Raw genomic sequence first — 18,638 nt, 5'->3', positions numbered from 1 at the left:
CCATACAAGGTCAATTGAAGAGCCAATACTATAGTTCAAGTGAGTGTATGCTTTAGCTCTTCGGTATTACTTCGCACCCCTTCAATGTAGAAATCCCTGTGGTACTGCAGCAGCCCGAGGGGCGGCAGATCACATGAGCTTGCCTCAAATGGCAACACAGGCCCAGTGACTCAGCCCAAATAGTACTTGTATAGATGCATCCCCAACTTTAACCCATCACTAGACAACTGCCAAATCACGACCGCAATATTTACCCAATGCAATGTTCCTCACGAGGAATTGGCAAAATGACACGCTGCTCAAGGAACATCTCTCTTGGTTCACCACCGAGCCTGTATCGTCTACTGACCACTTCCTTGCGCTATCGTCCTTGGAAACCCGCACGCTCTCTTATCACACTGAGTCTTATCTCTTCGTACTCTTCAACGACAACACCACAATCTGCTCCTTGTAACTTCGAATACAACTGGATCGACGGCGCCGAGACACTGGAAAGATACACACCCGGGGGCTACCACCCGATCATGGTCGGCGACCTCCTCCACAACAGGTACAAGATCGTGGACAAGCTAGGCTTCGGCGGCTACTCCACTGTCTGGCTTGCACACGACACCCAACTGGGGCGCTACGTTGCGCTGAAAGTCGGAATAGCAGATTCAATCTCACACGAACCCCATGTCCTCCGTGCTCTCTCAGCGCCAGCACCAGCACCAGCACCACCGCACCCAGGCCATAAATCAGTCCCCCAGCTCCTCGACGAATTCGAGCTCACCGGCCCCAATGGAACCCACCGGTGCTATACAACGGCGCCCGCACGCTGCAACCTCAGAGAAGTGTCCTTCAGTCGGCTATTTCCCCTCGACGTGGCGCGCGCGCTAGCAGGGTGCCTCACGATAGCGATTGCGTACATGCATTCACGAGGCTACGCTCATGGAGGTGAGATTGTCATTACCGCCTGTCTTGAATATTCGAGCTAAGTCTCAGTACTCTTTTGAATTCAGATATCCACCTCCGCAACATCCTACTCGAGCTTCCATCCAGCTTCGATCATCTCACTATCGACCAGTTCTACGAGAGATACGGAGAGCCAGAGACAGAGCCCATCACCCATCGCGACGGGACGCCCCTTCCGCCCAACATCCCACCCAAAGCCGTGTTGCCGCTTTATCTCGGCAAGAAGGCCGAAGAATTCGTACTGACTGATGCGCACGTCCTTTTAAGTGACTTCGGTGAGGCCTTCGCTCCAGCCAAGGAAACTCGCCTGGGCGAGGACTGCCACACGCCGCTTGCGAGTCGGCCTCCTGAGGCCCGGTTCGAGCCATCCGCTCCCTTATCTTACGCGGCGGATATTTGGAGCTTGGGGACTGCCATCTGGGAGATTCTGGGCATGAGAGCCGTATTTAGTAGCGAGTTTGCTACGGCGGATGAGGTTGTATGTCCGCAGGTTGATGTGCTAGGGCCTATGCCTGCGAAATGGTGGGAGCGCTGGGACGAGCGGGGGCGGTTCTTCGATGAGGATAGTGGGCGGCCTAAGGCTGGGCGAGAGGTGTGGCCGCCGCTTGAGCGGGCGTTTGAGGAGGATGTGCAGAAGTATCGGCGGAAGCGTCAGATGGGTGAGTTTGGTATGGAGGAGACGGCTGCGATTTTGGATCTGATGCGGCGGATGTTGGCGTTCCGGCCTAAGGAACGGCCTACGGCGGATGAGGTTCTACGGTCGGTGTGGATGGTTAGGTGGGTTTTACCTGATTTGAATCGGTGTCTGTAGCTTCCAGTTAGATTCTCATTTGGTTGGGCGTGCGTGCGGATTGTGTTTAGTTGGGGGGTGGAAGGGGAGGGGCAACTTGGAATTTATTCGGCGACATGGTTGATGAGGATCATGGTTGGAATTGCTGCAGCTCTTTGTTATTGTGGAGATGATATTGTATGGTGAACAGTCCTCCTCAGGTACCGTGTAGAGCTGTTGAAGCTATGGTGCGTGCTTCAAGAGAATGGTTGTACTTGTATAGAACATCTCTAATCTACAACTACTACATCTTACAATAAGAGAAGCCAGTTGAAAAATTTGTCCAAAGTGTCATCACTGAGCAACACCCGGTTGGAATGAGAGATTGGACCAATCCAGGTTGGTTGCTTTACAAACGTTCACACCAATACATGCAGCAGATCATCAGAGCAAAAGTGAGCCCAAGCCGATACAAAGCCTCATCCAACATGCATGCTCTTGATACAAAAGTCTTCTCGTACACTCTCATTTGCCTCTGGAAGGGTTCTGCAAGCTCATTGGCTTGGTACATTGTTGCGATACACATGATCACCTTCCAGGCATTGTTCGCTTGACGTGACAGTCAAGGCGTCATCTATATAATCATCTCCCATCCGAGTCATCTCCTTCGATTTGTTTCTCGTGCGGGTTGTCCCTCGTGGGGTTGTCCCATGTTCATGTCGTATCTCGTTCATGCGATCGTGGTGTCGTGTTCATGTCGTCGTGGTCTCGTTCAAACCGTGTGTTGTTCAAGTCGTCGCTCCTTCACCCGTCTCCAATGAGACATTCCCTTTTCAAAAGCCCCAACTCCTTAAGTCCGGCAGATATGCTTGACGCGATACTGCAACTTGTTTGTTGCCTCCATGAGCCGTTCAGCCAGATTCAAGACGATATACCAAGAATCATGATCCATGTGCGGCTCCACCGAACCCACGATCGCCACGATCCGGCTGACACTTGTGATGATGCGCTCCACCTGAATCATGGCGAACAGGCACCAATGGTCGGCTTCGACTCGTTCGTCATGTTCACATGCAAAGTCCTCCTCGACCTCGAAGGTCTCCTTGCACCCTTTGCTGAAGAGAAGCTGGTACAAGGACAGGTAGAAGTCTCGATATCGCTTGACGGTTCCGTGGGCGAGCGTATGGAGCCTCCACTGCTCAGGCTCGTTGCGGAGGCAATCTTCGCAGAGGCTGATGTGCTCGAGGAAGTTGACGGCGTATTCGATGTCATCGGATCGGTATTCCGTATCTTCTTGGGCGGGATACGGTTCGTTGAGATGCTTGCGGAGGTGCTCATCGTTGGCGGCTCCGCACATGCATTGCCATTTCTTGCCTGCGTAGTACGCTTGTAGGATGGCGTTGCCGAAGGTGGGATCGTGCTCGACCTTGGCTGGCTCGGCGGGAGCGCGAGGAACTCGTCGCGTGAGGAAGAACATCTTTGATGGTTTGTGATTGTTGATTCGGTTGAGTGGAGAATGAGGATGGGAAGGAAGTTGGTGGCTGAAGCTCTTCGCTCGGTAGCGGGCTTCTGCTAGAATGCTTCGGTGGATTTTGGCTTCGACACTCGCTTGATGGAAGCTCGAGGAAATGGTCGTATGAGGACCAATAGTGAAGGATTGTTGATTTGGTTGAGTAAAGAATGAGGATGAGAATTCAAGGGCTGAAGCGCTGAGATGGAGTATGCTTCAAGCTTGGGGGTCTGAGGTGGATGAGATATAAAGAATGTAGAGGTATTGGAGAATCTGAGCTTGATGTTCGAGCTTGAGAGATTGATCTTGAGATTGATCTTGAGAGTTTGATCTTGAGAGTTTGATCTTGAGAGTTTGATATTGAGAGTTTGATGTTGAGAGTTTGATCTTGGGAGTTTGATCTTGGGAGTTTGATCTTGGGAGTTTGATCTTGAGAGTTTGATCTTGAGAGTTTGATCTTGAGAATTCGATCTTAAGTGAATGATGGTTTGGCTCGGATGCTCAGTTGGAGAGAAAAAAGGTACTTGTAGGAGGAATAAAGCCAGAGGGGAGCTTTGGAGGGTCCCGCTTTACACACCCCCCAAGTTGAGTCAACCATGATGCCAAAGTGACTCCATTCCGCCGGAATATGGATTGGTTCCGTGTAGACGTTTCAGAATGATGTCCTACCGAACCGCCGTAACGCCAGTGGTTTCCGTGTAGATGCATCACAATGGTGTTCAATGGACCGAGCCTTGTGTTGCAACCGTCGTACTTGCGCAGTGACCGTAACAGCGTCTTTGCGTTGGTCGAAGAATGCTATCCATGAGTTCATGGCAACCTTGTGAACTGATTTCTGGCTGTGAACGTGGCTATGAGGAGGCACACGTCAATCCATGCCACCAGCACTGCACGAAGATGGGAATGACCAGTCATGATAGGGAAAATATATATCCGAATGCCCAACGAAAATATTTATGAGGCGCCAAAAAAGCGCCGGAAGGTCTAGATCAAGGCATATCGAAGTTGAGTGGTAAGCGAGTCTTCTTCCATCATGTCACCTGATAGGAGATCAAGAATGAAATTGTAGACACCACTATGGAGTTCAACAATAATCACCGGACCCAAAAATCCTTTCGAAATCCTTAGTCCATTATAGGCAGAGATCCATCGTGGGGTTTTTGTAGGGTAGCCAGCTGAAGACTTCCGACGTGACGGAGAGATGAAATCAAAGTTGGCTCCTGGCGGCAATCTAAATATAGGTCTCAGGCTTGGTGGCTGATGGCTTATGTCATGGTAAAATAGAGGCTAGGACAAAAGCAAGCTTATCTTCAGAGATCTTAGCAGGTTCGATCATTCAAACTGAAAGAGAACAAGTGCATTGTGGAGAATGAAAGCCATGGTGGTCTGCTTCATGAAGTGGGAGAAATGATCTCATTGCCTCATAGAATAGAATCGGCGTGGAGTCAGTCCACTGAGCTAACTAACTGAATGGCGGGGCCACAGGGCTGAGTCTTGAGGTCTTGGACGCGTCAACCGGACCAGCAAGCAGTGGCTTTTGTTCCACTCTGACTGCATCGGACGCAATCCAAGCCAATTGAGGGGGGAAGTTTGTGGTGTCATCGCGTGCAGCTGATCGGCGGTAATTATTTTCTCCTCCGCCCGATTTCCCTCCGCTCTCAGTCAATCAATCAATCGGCCTCTCCTCAACTCTCTCACTCCTGCATCCTTCGCTCGTTCTCTCTCCTGACTCTAACCTTCCCCCTTTTTTTTCGACCATATTTTACGTCCACGGTTTTCTTCCTCTATCCTGATACCCTTGAATCTGCTATCGCACAGCCTAGGCGACCATAATAGAAGCTCCTTTTCCAGTCTCGCACCGCCTCAGCATCGGCCCTCAGCAGACGTCACCACCCCTCGGAACCTTGGCAGTTAGGCAGACGCTTTCCTCTCTGTTATCCACCTTCTAGAAGATTTCGAAGTTATTTCCCAACTTGCATCGCGATCGGGATCTCCTTACCATATCAAGTCGGCCTATGATCCTTTTCTGCGGACAGTAATTCTCGTGGAAACTGGGCGATTGGACCTGGACTATCACTGACGATGGCCGCAACGAACCCCTCCGCCCCCCCTCTTCTCAACGGAACTCACTCGGTCGGCCAACAACCACCGACCGACTCCCAATCCACCACTACCACCACATCCACAAGCCAGATCTTGACAGGAAAGCAGGAGCATTGTCAGTCCCCGCTGCATCACTCCTTGCAAACGACCGCTGACGGTTGCAGATCTCAAGCGCGAACTCATCGCCCGACAAGTCCAGAGCGAAATCGCCGAATTAAACTCTCCTACAGCCTTGCAACGGTTCGGTGCTCCTTTCAAGTCTGAATTCGGTGAAGTTGCCCCGGTCGATTCTGAGCTCCCAATCCTCCGATATATTTTCGTGCATCATGTGCGCAACTTCCCATTCCTGGATAAGGCCCGCGAGAAGGAATTCTGGCAAGATAAGCTCCAAATGGTGCGTGTCTCCTTCGCCATTCAGTGCATCTATCGTATAAAGCACTAATCGGCGAAACTGTAGTTTCTGGAGTCATTCGCAAAGAAACATGTGTCCTCATCGGAGGATCGCTTGGAGGAGACAAAACGACGAAAGCTGGCGCGCAAATGCGAGAAGCTAGTCGAGCTAATGATGGTCTCTGGAATCCCTACTGCATCGGGCTATGAAGAACGTATTCAGTTTTCCGAGATGGAGGTCGTTGATCGAGGCGCCAACGAAAAGGGCTTGTTGGTCAATATGCCCGAAGGAAACGCGATCCATGGCTGGGACATCAATGTGGCTGCGGTCCGTGTGACATCGGTCAGGCGGACTGTGAGATATCACCAACATGCAGTATGTCCAACGGGGATTGCTCTCACCTTATTTGACGACCATCGTTAACGTGCCTGTTAGGAATTCATTATTCGTGTGCGCCGAGATGGAAAGAAAGATACCTTCGTGGCCCGTCGGTACGGCGATTTCTCCAGGCTGCACAAACGGCTACGCACGGAGTTCCCTGGAAAGCCGCTACCGCCGCTGCCACGCAAGAATAAGTCTTCATTGACGTCCAGCATATTTGGCTCCGCAGACGACGAAGCTTCATCGATTTCGTCTGTTTCCACCCAGGACACGAGCGCCATAGACGACAGCGTTTCATCTCGTAACCTAACCCCCGGGAACCACCATCCTCGTTCACTATCACGATCATCCATGCGGTCGCTCAAATCACCTAGAGCTTCCAGTGATGCGCACCGGGAGACGGTGCTCTATCGAGAGGAACAGCGAGTCTCTCTGCGGGCGTTTCTCCGAACTTTGCTGCAAAACAAGCGGGTAGCGGAAACAAAAGCTCTCGAAGATTTTCTGACCACGAACCCTATCACTCTTAACGAAGAGGAGAAAATGGACATGCAAAAACGCAAGGAAGTAGACTCTGTGCGGATCGAGGAGCAGAAGCGATTTTATGAGATCGCTAGAGCGCGGGCGGCTGAATTGGATGCCTACATGGAGAATTTCCGCCGAGATATCGTGGAGAGCAGTAAGTTGAGTCTGTATATCGCTGCACTGATTTTTTACTGATTCACTTTCTCGATCTAGATGGTTTGACGAAACTGTTTGCCGAAATCAAAGAGAAGCCTACAGTGGAAGACCTGAGTCCTCAATACCAGAAATTTGCCGAATGGTTGCGAATTGAGGTTGCCGCGACACTCTACCACCTTTTCTTAGCCGAGGACAATTCCCCCGAGTTGTTTGCACAGGCTAAAAGAATTCACTCTCTTGTTCCATACAGTCTTCTGAAAAATGTGATCCGGATTGCTAACCCGGCAGCGGTCATGTCAGGAGTATTGGACCTCTTCTTGGCCCAACCATTCGGCTCCCGGTCACTCCTGCAGCGTATATTCTCTATGACCTTGAACGATGGAATCAGAGCTTTCCAGAAGTCAATCGATGCGCTGGCCGCGACGATTGAGGATCCCATCCTCTGTCAAAAGCTGAAGGCGTTTACCGATGCTGACGAAGATCTAAAGAACGAGATTCGCGCCGAAGCTATCGCTGAAGATGTCGACATCATCGTGGCAATCTTGAAGACGGAATTTCTTTCGCCTGAATTGACCCCAGACCAGTTTGGCAAAGTGTTCAATGCTTACGTCGCCTGGAACCAGGCTGTTGAAAGCATTGATGCCGAAATGCGAGAAGGCGCTCATTGGTTCGCCAATCTGAAGCAGCTGCTCAAACTGTACACTCGCCAGCGAGACAAGACGATGATGCTTAGCATCGTGGAGGAGCCGGTCACTCTGCAGCTCTTCCGCGACCTCTTCACTATTTTCTACGAGCCACTCGTACGGGTTTACAAATCGGCCAATGTCTATAACAGCATCACCGATTTTGCCCGCTTCGCCGACGACGCGATCGCCGTAATTGAGAAATGCCATCGGCAGGACGTGTCTGCGGACCCGAACCAGACTGTCCAGTCCTTTATCGACCTGTGTGAGCGTCACCAAAGCAGCTTCTACAAGTTTGTGCACGAGGTTCATTTGCATGACAATGGCTTGTTTGGGTCCTTGATGGCATGGATCGAAGACATTCTCGAATTCTTGCGCAAGGGACCACGTGGCGGCAAGCTGGACATGAATGCCTTGCTCACCGGCGCGAAGGATGTAGGTCAGATCGACAAAGACAAGGCCTTGGAAGAGATTAACGCTCTGATTAAATGGCATGCCGACCGGAAGCAGTGGCATCTTAACAAGACGAGGCAGAAGATGGCAGCTGAAGGAACGGGCAATGAGATTATTCCCGGCAGTACGACCTTCAAGAGCAGTGACTTTGGCTTGGATGAGGTATGTCGATTCTCTCACCTCTGCGTGCGTGGCAGGTGATGTGGTTGCTAACAGTCGGTTCTTCTAGGCTGACCTTGAGGATCTTGCCATCTCCGACGAGGAGTCTGATGCGTCGGATGAACTGGATGATGAGGAAGACCTCGATCCCATCACGGCCGAGCGTAGACGGCGTGTCAAGAAACAAGACCAGCTCCGGCGTACGGCGGGCGAGCCTGTCAAGCCGGAGATACAAGAGATACTCAAATTATCTGAGTCGTTTGGTGTTATGTTGCGACAGGTCCTTGCGGATTAGATGCACTTGCATTGTTGAGATACCCTAGAGTCTCTAGACCACTCATACACAGCGTTATATAGTTCTAGTTGCTGGCATTCGGGCATAACTCATATAATTGGTGGCTTAGCCGGGGAACTCATACATGGGCGGAGAGTCCTAGCCTGATACTGTGTTTCGCATAGCTTTTAGTAACTAATCTTAGTATAGACCCATAATAACCTCAGTTGACGAGGAGTTCATCAGATAAATTCTTGGCGGTGGAAATAAAGTGGGAGTGGAAGGCGGCGGCCCGGCGGATCAATTCATAGTCCAGTTTCCATGGCGACAATCTTTGACAGGCCACTATAGCACACTGCCAACTTCGCATCATGCTTGGCTAATTCCTCCTTTCTCCATGCTTCCTGTTTTAGACCTCTGCATCAGAGACGTTCCTTGTGCATATATCATAACCATGATTTCCCCATCGCCTCGCAAGGTAATCCGCCTCAAGGGACTCTTTGTCGACGGGGTGTGGCACTGCAACTGCCCCAAGCGCATGCCAGCGATCAAGTTCCAAGTAAAGAATCACGGACAAAACCATGGTAGATACTGTATGTCCATCTTATCGTGTTGAATAGAGTTGAGGATTGTGAGGAACGATGATTCCAGATGGACTGCACGACTAATCCGGAATCTTTCCCCTCCTCTATTGTCTCCCTCCAGTCTACCGATGCCAAAACCAGAAATGCGATTTCTTCCTCTGGGCCAGCGACGCCGAACCGCGCGAGAAAGCCACCGTCCTCTCCAGTTCTCGATCGGAGCCCGATCCCGAAAAGACGCAGACCCCGACCAAGAAACCGCGATTATCCCACGGGCTCCTCACACCGCAGACGGAGCAGCGCCATTCCTCCCATTACCAGAGCCCCGCAACGGGCGGCGGGCAGCAACAGCAACAGCAACCACACCAGCTCCCCAAGAAGTACCCTCAAAGCGCCAAGGCGCGCATGATGTCCGAAGACATTGACGAATTCGAATGGGACAGCGATGTCGGCCTTGAAGCGGGCAAGCTACTGCTGGATACCACGAAGCCACCACCACCACCGATCCGCCAGCCTGATTTCGGGCTTCCCAAGAGGGCACCGGCCCCTGCCGCTCAGTTGCCGGTTACGAAGCCGACGACGACGATGACTACCTCCTTCTCTTCTTCACCGGTAAAGAGAAAGTGGTCGGATGCGGACGACGGTCTTCACGATCATAATGGCGATAGCCTGGTGGCTTCGTTTGCGCTGTACTCGCCGCGCCCGCATACTGATCGCGTTCCGTCGTCGACGACCGTGCCGCCGCCGCCATCGGGTATGGAGTTCTCGATGACGCCTACTCCGACTCGGTTTCGGAATGCGTTGGCTGGGCCCGATGCGGCGCTGGAGACGTCGCAGCTGGCTGCGCAGGCTGGGCGGGTCTTAGAGCGACATCGTGTGGCGCTCCCGGCACAAGCGCAGGAGGAGCTTACGAGCTTGCTGGATAAGTTCGATTTGAAGATGAAGGGGATTATTCGGGGTAGGGATATCTCGCGCGTGGCGTTGAAGAAGAAGGATGAGGAGATTGAGGAATTAAAGGCGCAACTTGCCAGGTTTGAGGGGCGGAGGTGAGATGGACTTTTCTTCTTTCAAGGGATATATGATAATATGGTTCGATGTACTTTTTCTAATAGGCTGGAGTCGGTGTTTGGCTTGCTTGATTCTGCGCTACAGATAGGCATGGGTCTTAATGTTTCCTAGTCTGCCGTGCGGACGCTGATATGTCTATGCTATTTATGATTGAGATGACGAGCACTTGATCTTGTGAATGCTACCAATTCTATCGATGTTTCATTCTGCTCAGCACGATTTGATAATGACGTGGGCATTCAGCCAGTTCATCTGATTGTGAGACTATATAGATCTTATCTCAATCACGTGCCGATAAGCGGGCCTCCACAAGTCTCGACTCCACGATTGGCATCGGGAAAAAAAGTCATGATCTCGAAAGCCAGCCACCACGCGATCACCCCCACAGTTAGTCCATCCGGTTGGTGATCAATGTCCAGCAGACCTTCGAAGCGCGTCAAATCCGAGCACCCATCGACGCCGACTCCGATGTCCCAGAAACCCGACTCCGAGACGAAGCCGGCGCGCAGCGACATCCCCGCTATGTTTCGACCCCCGGTGAACCGCGCCATGCGCGTGCTGGACCGGTCCTTCTTCAAGCGGACGGTGCCATTGTCCGCTGCCACGATCTTCAAGACCTCGGATATCGCGACTGTACGACAGGCCCTCAACAAGAAGCGCGACATCTTGGCGCTGCCTAGGATGGCTACCCTCCGGGAGGTCAAGCAGGATGATGCCGCGCGGAAGTGCTTGTTGCTGCGGGAGGATATCAAGCATGATGGTTCGTCTTTCTTTGTCTGTGTGGGTGCAGTAGGGATCTGACGGTTGATCTAGATAAGGCGACATGGTCTCCTACTGTCTCCGAGCTTGTTGATAAGGGCATGGTGAGCGTTGGGCCATATGAATTGTTGATTGAGTATGATTACTGGACCTACGGTACGATTCTCCTATCTTTCTTGTGGGGTGCCTGTGGACTAATTTGTTTGTAGCCGATATCATGGCGAGCATTCTCCCTGAAGAGCTCTGCGAAGAGATCCCCCAGGGCTTCACTCAAGTCGGACACGTCTGTACGTATTGATTCCTCCCAAGCCATGCTGTATTGTCTTAGCTAACCGGTGGACCTGCAACAACCAGCCCACCTTAACCTGCGCGAACAATACCTCCCCTACAAGAACATCATCGCCGAAATCCTACTGGACAAGAACCCGACCGTGAAGACAGTGATCCGCAAGACCGACGACGTAGGCTCGCACAGCCAATTCCGGACGTTCCCGTTCGAGCTGCTGGGGGGCGTGAACGACCTGAACGTGATTCAGCACGAGCAGAACTGCGAGTTTCGGTTCGACTACTCGCGGGTGTACTGGAACAGCCGGCTGGAGACGGAGCACCGGCGGCTGGTGGACAAGTTCCAGGCCGGGGAGATGGTGTGCGACGTGATGGCGGGCGTAGGGCCCTTCGCGGTGCCCGCGGGCAAGAAGAAGATCTTCGTCTGGGCCAACGACCTCAACCCGCACGGCTACGAGGTCATGCAGGACGCCATCCGCCGCAACAAAGTTGACAAGTTTGTTACCCCCCACAACCAGGACGGCCGCGACTTCATCCGCAGCTCCGCCCGCCGTCTGCTCGCCGAACCGCCCCAGTCCGTCACCATCGAGCCCAAGGTCCGCCGCAGCCAGCGCGAAAACGCCCCGCCGCCTGAGGTGTTCCACCGGCCCACCGTCTTCCAACACTACGTCATGAACCTGCCCGGCAACGCTATCGAGTTCCTCGATGCGTTTATCGGCGTGTATGCCGGCGAGGAAGCGCGGTTCGCGCCGCACACGGAGCAGAAGCTGCCCATGGTGCATGTGTATTGCTTCTCGGGTCACTCGGAGGATGAGCATGATGATCATGTGGATGTTTGTCAGCGGATTTCCGAGAGGATTGGCTTCGAGATCACGACGGAGGACCGCGTTGGGGGTTCTGGGCGGGAAGAGTTGGAGCTGGCGATCCACAATGTGCGGTTGGTGAGCCCGAATAAGCAGATGTTCTGCGCCAGTTTCCGGCTGCCGGCTGAGGTGGCTTTCAAGAAGGTTTGATTACGTGGTGATTGAATGGGCGGAGTGTGTCTATAGTTGATTACCTGTGTGTGGTTTATTGCATAGCTTATCTTACATAGAGGGCGGTGGTGGTGGTGTAGATGTAGAGAGAAGTCTGGGATACTCAGTGACGACGTTAGAAAATGATACCCTACATCTCCTTTCACTTTTTACTCCTTTCAGATTGATTGAGCAACAATACAACCTTCCAAGAATAACTAACTCTATAGTTAAACAAATCCAGCTGCAGATACAATAAAGACCATAAAACCACCCCTCACCGCCTCCGCCCTCAACTCCGCCCGCCCCATCTAGAAACAAACTCGGCACGGCCACACCACCTCCCGCACCCTCACCACCACCGCACCTAGCTCAGTACGCAGCAGCCCAGCTCAGCTCAGCTCAGCTCACCACAGCTGAAGTTCTTTGCAAGCACCCAGAACAACCGACCACACACTCCACGACAACTCCCGCGCGACCTTTCCCGGATATCCAAAATGAGCGTCCAACTCCCCCCCGCCACGCACCGCAAACGCACCCTCCCGCAAGGCGAGCTCGAGGCTGCGTCCACGCTGCGCCTGGGCGCGGACCAGAACACGCATACGCTTTCGCTTTCCGAGGCGCGGTTGGTTATCAATAAGGTGTTGGAGAATAAGCGGCGCGGGGGGAAGAAGTATGAGGAGCCGGAGTGAGTTCGTTCTTTTCCTTGGGGTTGTCTTTGGGGAGGACTCGTGGGAAGGGTTTCATCACCGGGGAGAACAAGGACCTGTGGGAAGGAGTATGGCAGGGGTGTTTGGGGCTGAATGCAGCGTCGGTGCTTGGGGAAACTACGGCTAACGAGCCTTTACGATAGAAACCTGACCAAAACCCTGGACTACCTCGAGGTGTTTGCGCGGTTCAAGGATGAGGAGAACATCAAGGCGGTGGAGCGGTTGTTGAACTCGCATACGGAGCTGGAGATGTTTGAGAGGTCGCAGCTTGGTATGTTTTTTCTCTTCCTTTCTGGTGTGTTTTTTTGGGGGGGGGGAGGAGGTGTATTTGGGGCATGGGCCGAGCTTGTTGGTGGGTTAGTTGGGTAGGCAACAGCAGCTAATCAATCGCATGCAGGAAGTCTGTGCTGCGATAACGCCGAGGAGGCCAAATCGCTCATCCCTAGTTTGCAGCACAAGATCTCCGATGGGGATTTGCAGGAGCTGTTGGATGAGTTGACTAAGTTGCGGAATTTCACGGAGTGAATTTTTTATTCTTTCAGATTGGTGATGGTCATGGGGATGGGGAATCGGATTGATGGTCATCTGCAGGGTTGATTCTAGCATGGAGTTTGGGTGTTTTGTTTTCTCTTTGTTTTCCTTCACGCGCATAGAAAGAGAACAGTCGAAGCCTCATGTCGTCATTGATGGATGACTGAGTGTGTCACTGTGTAGACTAGGTTGGAGACGAGACTGGATTGACAATGGAAATTATTCATAGGCCCATCGCATCTTTCGGAAAGTCAAAAAATTCGCCGGGGTGACACCAAGCCAATAAGAGCCGTGGTATATCCGGTTCAAGCTCATCAGCATCGACTGCCCTACCCTGTCCTGTCCTGGTGGATGGATGGATGGATGGATGATGGTACAGCCGTGTTATCGGGACGAGGCATGGGAAAGTTTAAGCACATGAATATGGAGTAGTAAACGATTGATAACGTTAACTGAAACTCTGGCCCCCCTCGACAAAATGACTCGGACGAGAAATTGAGTCATCGAGTCATCCTCGTGGATATTAAGTAATGAGAACTGTAGCCGGTCGGATGGGGATGGGGGCCTGTGTCGCAACTCCGGGCCTGACCTTTGTTCGTTAGGTTAGTAGTTAGTGTGCTAACTTAGTCTATACTTCGTATTGTCTGATGCTTCTTCGTCTTTCCCCAGAACAAAGACCAGCGATAAGGTGGTCAGACATGACGACCGTGCGAGATGCCCCTGCTCCTAGTGTATCAGCCACTGGAGTTTGTGTGTGCGCGCGCGTGTGTGTGTGTCTGTGTGCAGTGCACAGGTAAAAGGAAGTTAATATGAACCGGAAAGGCAGTGTGGTCTATTCTAGGTTCAATTCTACTATGCAGGTTCTCGGACAGCTCTCCTCCGGCTGTCATTCTCATTATTAAGGACCGGCGGCAGAGCTGCCCAAAGGGATCTGGTTGCCCACCAATCAGTCACTGACTGAATTGTTACAATGAAACTGCACTGCAGTTGGTCTGGCCTGCTGCAGCTGCGAAAGTAAAGAAAGGCTGTGGGGAAGAAGAAGAAGAAGCAAAAAAGCCGCCGCTGCAGGGCCGATCCCCGTTGCCGGTTCGACGCTAGGCCACTTTCGATCAACCCTGGTCTGTCTGATTGGTGTCTGAATAGCGTTATCGGGATGATGTGATTGGAGGCTCTGCTGAGTAATGTCAGATTCCCGAATGGCGGACCAGTCATGTTCTTCCCCGGGCTCCAGGTTCCTCCATCATCCCCCCGGGGCTGGGCTCAGCTTCTCCTGGCATTCTCCAGGCTCAGGCGCAGCTCCGTCCCAATCATTCTGTTCCCGTCCCAGCATTGTCTGTCTGCCTGTCTGCCTGTGTGATACTTGATTCCGGCTTAGTGTCGGGGAAGATCTCTGATTTCAATCGGAAGACACAAGTCAGAGATGCATCTTAATTAGCGCTTAACGCAATCTCTCTTCATTGCAGCCTTGCAGGTCAACCACCTCCCAACATCCCCGATGACCGCAACCTCCTACCTCTTAGTTGTCTCTACTCTCTTAATAATGAATCCGGTTGATGAGCCGTGAAACCATGGGGATTCCAGTACGTAATACCAAGTCCGCCTCGGCTGCCACCCCCCAGACCCTCCCTTCCTCAGATCCAATCACACCCCCCCGGCTTATCGCTTCCAGCTCGCGAAGGGCGCAGGAACTGGCGGCGAACAACTTCTCTTACGTGTGGGAAACCCTCTTCATGGAGAGACTCGGAATCATCCTCGCTGATCGATCGCTTCATTCGGAGATTCTCTTATTGATCCTGATGACTACCATGATTGCAAGTCAGACTCATCCAGTCACTGCAGCTATAATATCAATCCATGGGGAAGGGCAGGAGGGAAGGAAGATGAGTTTGTTTTCCGTCCCTCTCTCTCTGTCTCTCTGCTGTGTGGATTACTTGGAAATCAAAGAAACCGGATTTCCTGTTGAAACTTGGATGAGATCTTCGATTCTATATATACTTTCTTGAGGGGTACTTACTATTTCTTGGAATATCCCCAAACAGGAAGGGTTTATCTCTTTATCTATCCATCTACTATCCATCTGCCTTTTTTTTATCGGTCGATGACTGATTATCGATCATCAACATCACCATCATCATCATTATCAAACAACAACAAGATCATCCTTCATCCTCCATCATCATCTCCTTCGTGCCTTCCCGATTGGGCTGCTCCGGTTCCGCTCTTGCCTGATCTGTTGTAACTCTCCTCCACCCCCCCGATCTCGTCCATTCGACTCTCTCTCTCTCTCTCTCTCTCTCTTTCGCTTTCGCCTCCAACCTCTCTCTTTTCTTCCTCTCATTCTCTTTCGTCTCTCTCTTCCCCCCTCTCTATCTTCTGTGATTATCTACTAGCATCAGTTGTGTCCCCCCAGTCACCCTTCCCCCCCCCCCCCCCCCCCCCCCCCCCCCCCCCCTCCCCACCACGGACGACACCAATTGAATCTCTTTGCCATTGTCGTCCGGTTATTTTCCCTGATAAGCTTCTCCGCTGCGGTTCGTACTTGGCCCCGTCAAGCCCCCGTCAGCTATTGGTCGGTGCGTTCGACTATCGCCCGCCGCCCTCCCTCCCCCCGGGCAAAGCCAGGAAGGAATACCGATTCCCTCACCTCTTACCACCACCACGGCGTCAGCAATTCCCCCAGATAATCCCCAATTCGGGGGGAACAAACGTCAATCCAACATTTCAGGGCTGTCGCCGACACGACGAGTCAGCCCTCCCTCTAGATTGTTCCTCCGTGCCTGAAAGTGCGGAGCCCTGTGACGGCGGACGTTCCGGGTCGCCCCGGTGCTATCGTGCATCATTAGCATTTGTATTCTCATTATTACTGCCTATCTTCAACGTTCACTCGTGGGATTGGCACATGAGCCATCGCCTATCTCTCTGCCACTGCTGCTGCTGTTGCTCCTCCCCTGTCTGTTTCTCCCCGTATTCCTCCGGACCCTATCTCCGTGGCTCGGCCTATCGCCCTATCTATCACTGGCGTTCGAGCTATCCATTCCTGCCTTCCTGAATGGCTGCTGTTATCACCCTTCAGTCGTCCTCGACGACTGGTCCAACGGGCCATGCATCTGCTTCTTTTCAACACTCCCCTTCCTCAGACCACCAACTACTTCGTCCCCGGATCCAACAGCCCCCCCAGATCCAACAACCACCTACCCCCCAGCCGGGTCTCCTCTCGACGCCACACTCGCCGGTGTCTTCGGTTGGAACGCTCCCTCGTGCCACCGTACCAGGTCGGGATGGGTCGAGTTGTGATGCATGCGTGCGCAGAAAGAGCCGATGTGCGATGAACGAAATGGTGAACAAGTGTTATTCGTGTGACTTCCATCGGCAGGATTGCACCTTCACTCTGGCTGTGGCCAGTCACCCCGGTACGGCGGACTTGCAGTCGAAGAAGCGAAGATTGGACGAGACCGAACCCGAGGAATTGGGATCGCCTAAAAGGTATGATTTCACCGGGCAAGGCCGATCTCGGACGTACCTTGAGACACAGGACGGACTCCGCTAATTTACATCCCCGCCGCCAGGTTATCTACCCTTCCCCCAGTGCTGGCCAAATCAGACCCGGTCCGCCCACCCTTGAACTATATTCTTCCTCATCACCAATCGACTTCTCACTTGCTCACCCCCTCGTCGACGTACTGGCAACACTCCACCCAGCACATCGGCCTCACCACTGACCTAGAGCCCGCCCTCCTCGAGTTCTTGCCGTTGGATCACAACCAAGAAGGTTCCGTGGCTGCTTCCCGTGTGCGGAAATTGAGTGACGACGGCACCTTCATGCGGGTGGTCAGCACTCGATCGCCCGCGGATTCGCCGCACGCTGCTTCCTTGGATGCCATCGAGAGCCTGGTCGCTCCCTATGGTTCCACACTAGTGGAGAAGTTCTTCGAACATATCCATCCCACCTTCCCCGTCCTCCTGGAAGACAGTTTCCGCCAGTCCTACCGCGCTCGAAGTGGCCTGACGCCACTGCTCCTCTCAGCGGTCTATGCTCTCGCATTGAAGTTCGTCGATGTCGGTCCTGCATCTCAGACCATGCGGCGTCCAGATGCCGGCCGTCTGGAGAGCACGGCTCTTCGGCTCTTGGTTGAATCTCTTCCCTATGCCTCCATACCTACCATCCAGGCGGGACTGCTGCTCATGCAGCGGTCGAACCTGGCCACAGCGGCGTTGACTGCGCAACTGGTCACCGCCGGCTTTGAGCTTGGCTTGCACCAGGACTGCTCTAATTGGCGGATGGACACATGGGAGAAAGGGCTGCGGAAACGCTTGGCATGGGCCCTCTATATGCAGGATAAGTGGTCCGCGCTGGTGCATGGACGGCCGTCTCACATCTTTTCCTCCAATTGGATGGTCCAGGACTTGGTGGAGCAGGATTTCACCGACGCTTTCGCTGCCTCAGCCCAGCACGACGATGCGCCCGTGGGCCACGGCCCGCTATCCTTCTGTCACATGGTGGCTCTGACCACTATTCTCTCGGATATTCTAGATCGTTTCTACACCCTCCAGGCGATTGAAGAATTCAAGGCTGCTGGCAACAATCGGACGCGGATGATTCTGGAACGTGCCAAGCCGGCCCAGATTCGGTTGAAAGACTGGTTTGGCCGACTTCCGACGGAACTCAAGATGGACTCGGGCGGGGATTTGTTTGAGGTTGTCACGGAGGACAACGCTCGCAACGGTGCATTGCATTTGGCGTACTTTGCCACGGAGATCACCCTACACCGCTGTATCGTGCGGTCGCTGGCACCGGAGAACGCCGACGCCTATCTGTCCCACATCTGTCGCTCCGCCGCCAAGACGCGACTGATCTCCGCAATGGATTTTGTCAACCGACTTCGGCCCTCCCACCTGCGGTCTTTCTGGCCAGCGGCAGCACGGACCAACTTTGCTTTGATCGGCTCCTTCGGCGTGCTCCTTCGCATCACCGCCCCAACGAAAGAAGAAGCCGAATTTTACCGCTTGCGACTTTGCGAATATCGCTGGACGCTGAGCGTTAGCAAGAAGGATGCCGAGTTCTTGGAGTTCGCATTGGAGAGTCTGGACAATGCGACCAACCTCGACCATTGTGTGCCTGAGAAACCCGGTATCGATGAATTGATGACCAGTGCTGCCAAACCCACGACAGTCAATCCTCCCCGCATAGGTGCCATGGAGGACTCTATTCTGGAAGCTCCGGACAGTGGGCTAGGTGGTACCTCCTCAGTCATCTCGGGGTTGGCGTCTCCCGCTACCTCTATCAGTGACGAGAGCCTGCAAGACTGTTCTATCCCACCTCTCTAGTCACCACCTAC

At 53.0% G+C, this 18,638-nt stretch overlaps 5 protein-coding genes across 5 annotated transcripts; 4 read left to right on the top strand and 1 right to left on the bottom strand.

The window, feature by feature from the left end:
* Positions 1–287: 287 nt before the first annotated feature.
* BO97DRAFT_345562 (kinase domain protein) lies at positions 288–1,765 on the top strand (the record flags this gene model as incomplete). The annotated part of the gene is made up of 2 exons (XM_025691773.1): positions 288–936; positions 1,002–1,765. The coding sequence occupies 2 exons, from the start codon at positions 288–290 to the stop codon at positions 1,763–1,765; spliced, it is 1,413 nt and encodes a 470-aa protein (XP_025551487.1).
* An 808-nt stretch (positions 1,766–2,573) lies between these two features.
* BO97DRAFT_414514 (uncharacterized protein) lies at positions 2,574–3,200 on the bottom strand (the record flags this gene model as incomplete). Its single annotated transcript, XM_025696351.1, has 1 exon — positions 2,574–3,200. One exon carries the CDS (start codon positions 3,198–3,200, stop codon positions 2,574–2,576), a length of 627 nt encoding a protein of 208 aa, XP_025551486.1.
* A 1,615-nt stretch (positions 3,201–4,815) lies between these two features.
* On the top strand, positions 4,816–13,527 carry BO97DRAFT_470518 (uncharacterized protein). The gene is made up of 15 exons (XM_025699954.1): positions 4,816–5,451; positions 5,501–5,730; positions 5,794–6,102; positions 6,163–6,784; positions 6,844–8,084; positions 8,152–8,361; positions 8,782–8,914; positions 9,061–9,982; positions 10,514–10,764; positions 10,818–10,919; positions 10,973–11,050; positions 11,118–12,055; positions 12,502–12,749; positions 12,915–13,042; positions 13,169–13,527. Exons 1-15 carry the CDS (start codon positions 5,316–5,318, stop codon positions 13,294–13,296), a joined length of 5,676 nt encoding a protein of 1,891 aa, XP_025551485.1. The 5' UTR covers positions 4,816–5,315; the 3' UTR covers positions 13,297–13,527.
* A 1,157-nt stretch (positions 13,528–14,684) lies between these two features.
* Positions 14,685–15,391, top strand: BO97DRAFT_65896 (uncharacterized protein). The gene has a single exon (XM_025700971.1). It carries the CDS (start codon positions 14,856–14,858, stop codon positions 15,303–15,305), a length of 450 nt encoding a protein of 149 aa, XP_025551484.1. The 5' UTR covers positions 14,685–14,855; the 3' UTR covers positions 15,306–15,391.
* Positions 15,392–16,351: 960 nt separating this feature from the next.
* BO97DRAFT_345128 (putative C6 transcription factor (OTam)) lies at positions 16,352–18,627 on the top strand (the record flags this gene model as incomplete). The annotated part of the gene is made up of 2 exons (XM_025691763.1): positions 16,352–16,785; positions 16,869–18,627. The coding sequence occupies 2 exons, from the start codon at positions 16,352–16,354 to the stop codon at positions 18,625–18,627; spliced, it is 2,193 nt and encodes a 730-aa protein (XP_025551483.1).
* Between the last annotated feature and the right edge of the window lie 11 nt (positions 18,628–18,638).

This window comes from Aspergillus homomorphus (genome assembly GCF_003184865.1).
Source record: "Aspergillus homomorphus CBS 101889 unplaced genomic scaffold BO97scaffold_18, whole genome shotgun sequence".
NCBI lineage: Eukaryota > Fungi > Ascomycota > Eurotiomycetes > Eurotiales > Aspergillaceae > Aspergillus > Aspergillus homomorphus.
The sequence above is the reverse complement of the archived record's forward strand: the minus strand, read 5'-3'. Positions and strand labels throughout refer to the sequence as shown.

Coding starts and splice junctions, on each gene's coding strand:
- BO97DRAFT_470518 (XM_025699954.1), top strand. CDS start 5,316: ATGGCCGCAACGAACCCCTCCGCCCCCCCTCTTCTCAACGGAACTCAC. Junction 6,785..6,843: donor CCGAGATATCGTGGAGAGCA/GTAAGTTGAGTC, acceptor TTCTCGATCTAG/ATGGTTTGACGAAACTGTTT. Junction 9,983..10,513: donor GCCAGGTTTGAGGGGCGGAG/GTGAGATGGACT, acceptor GCCGGCGCGCAG/CGACATCCCCGCTATGTTTC.
- BO97DRAFT_65896 (XM_025700971.1), top strand. CDS start 14,856: ATGAGCCGTGAAACCATGGGGATTCCAGTACGTAATACCAAGTCCGCC.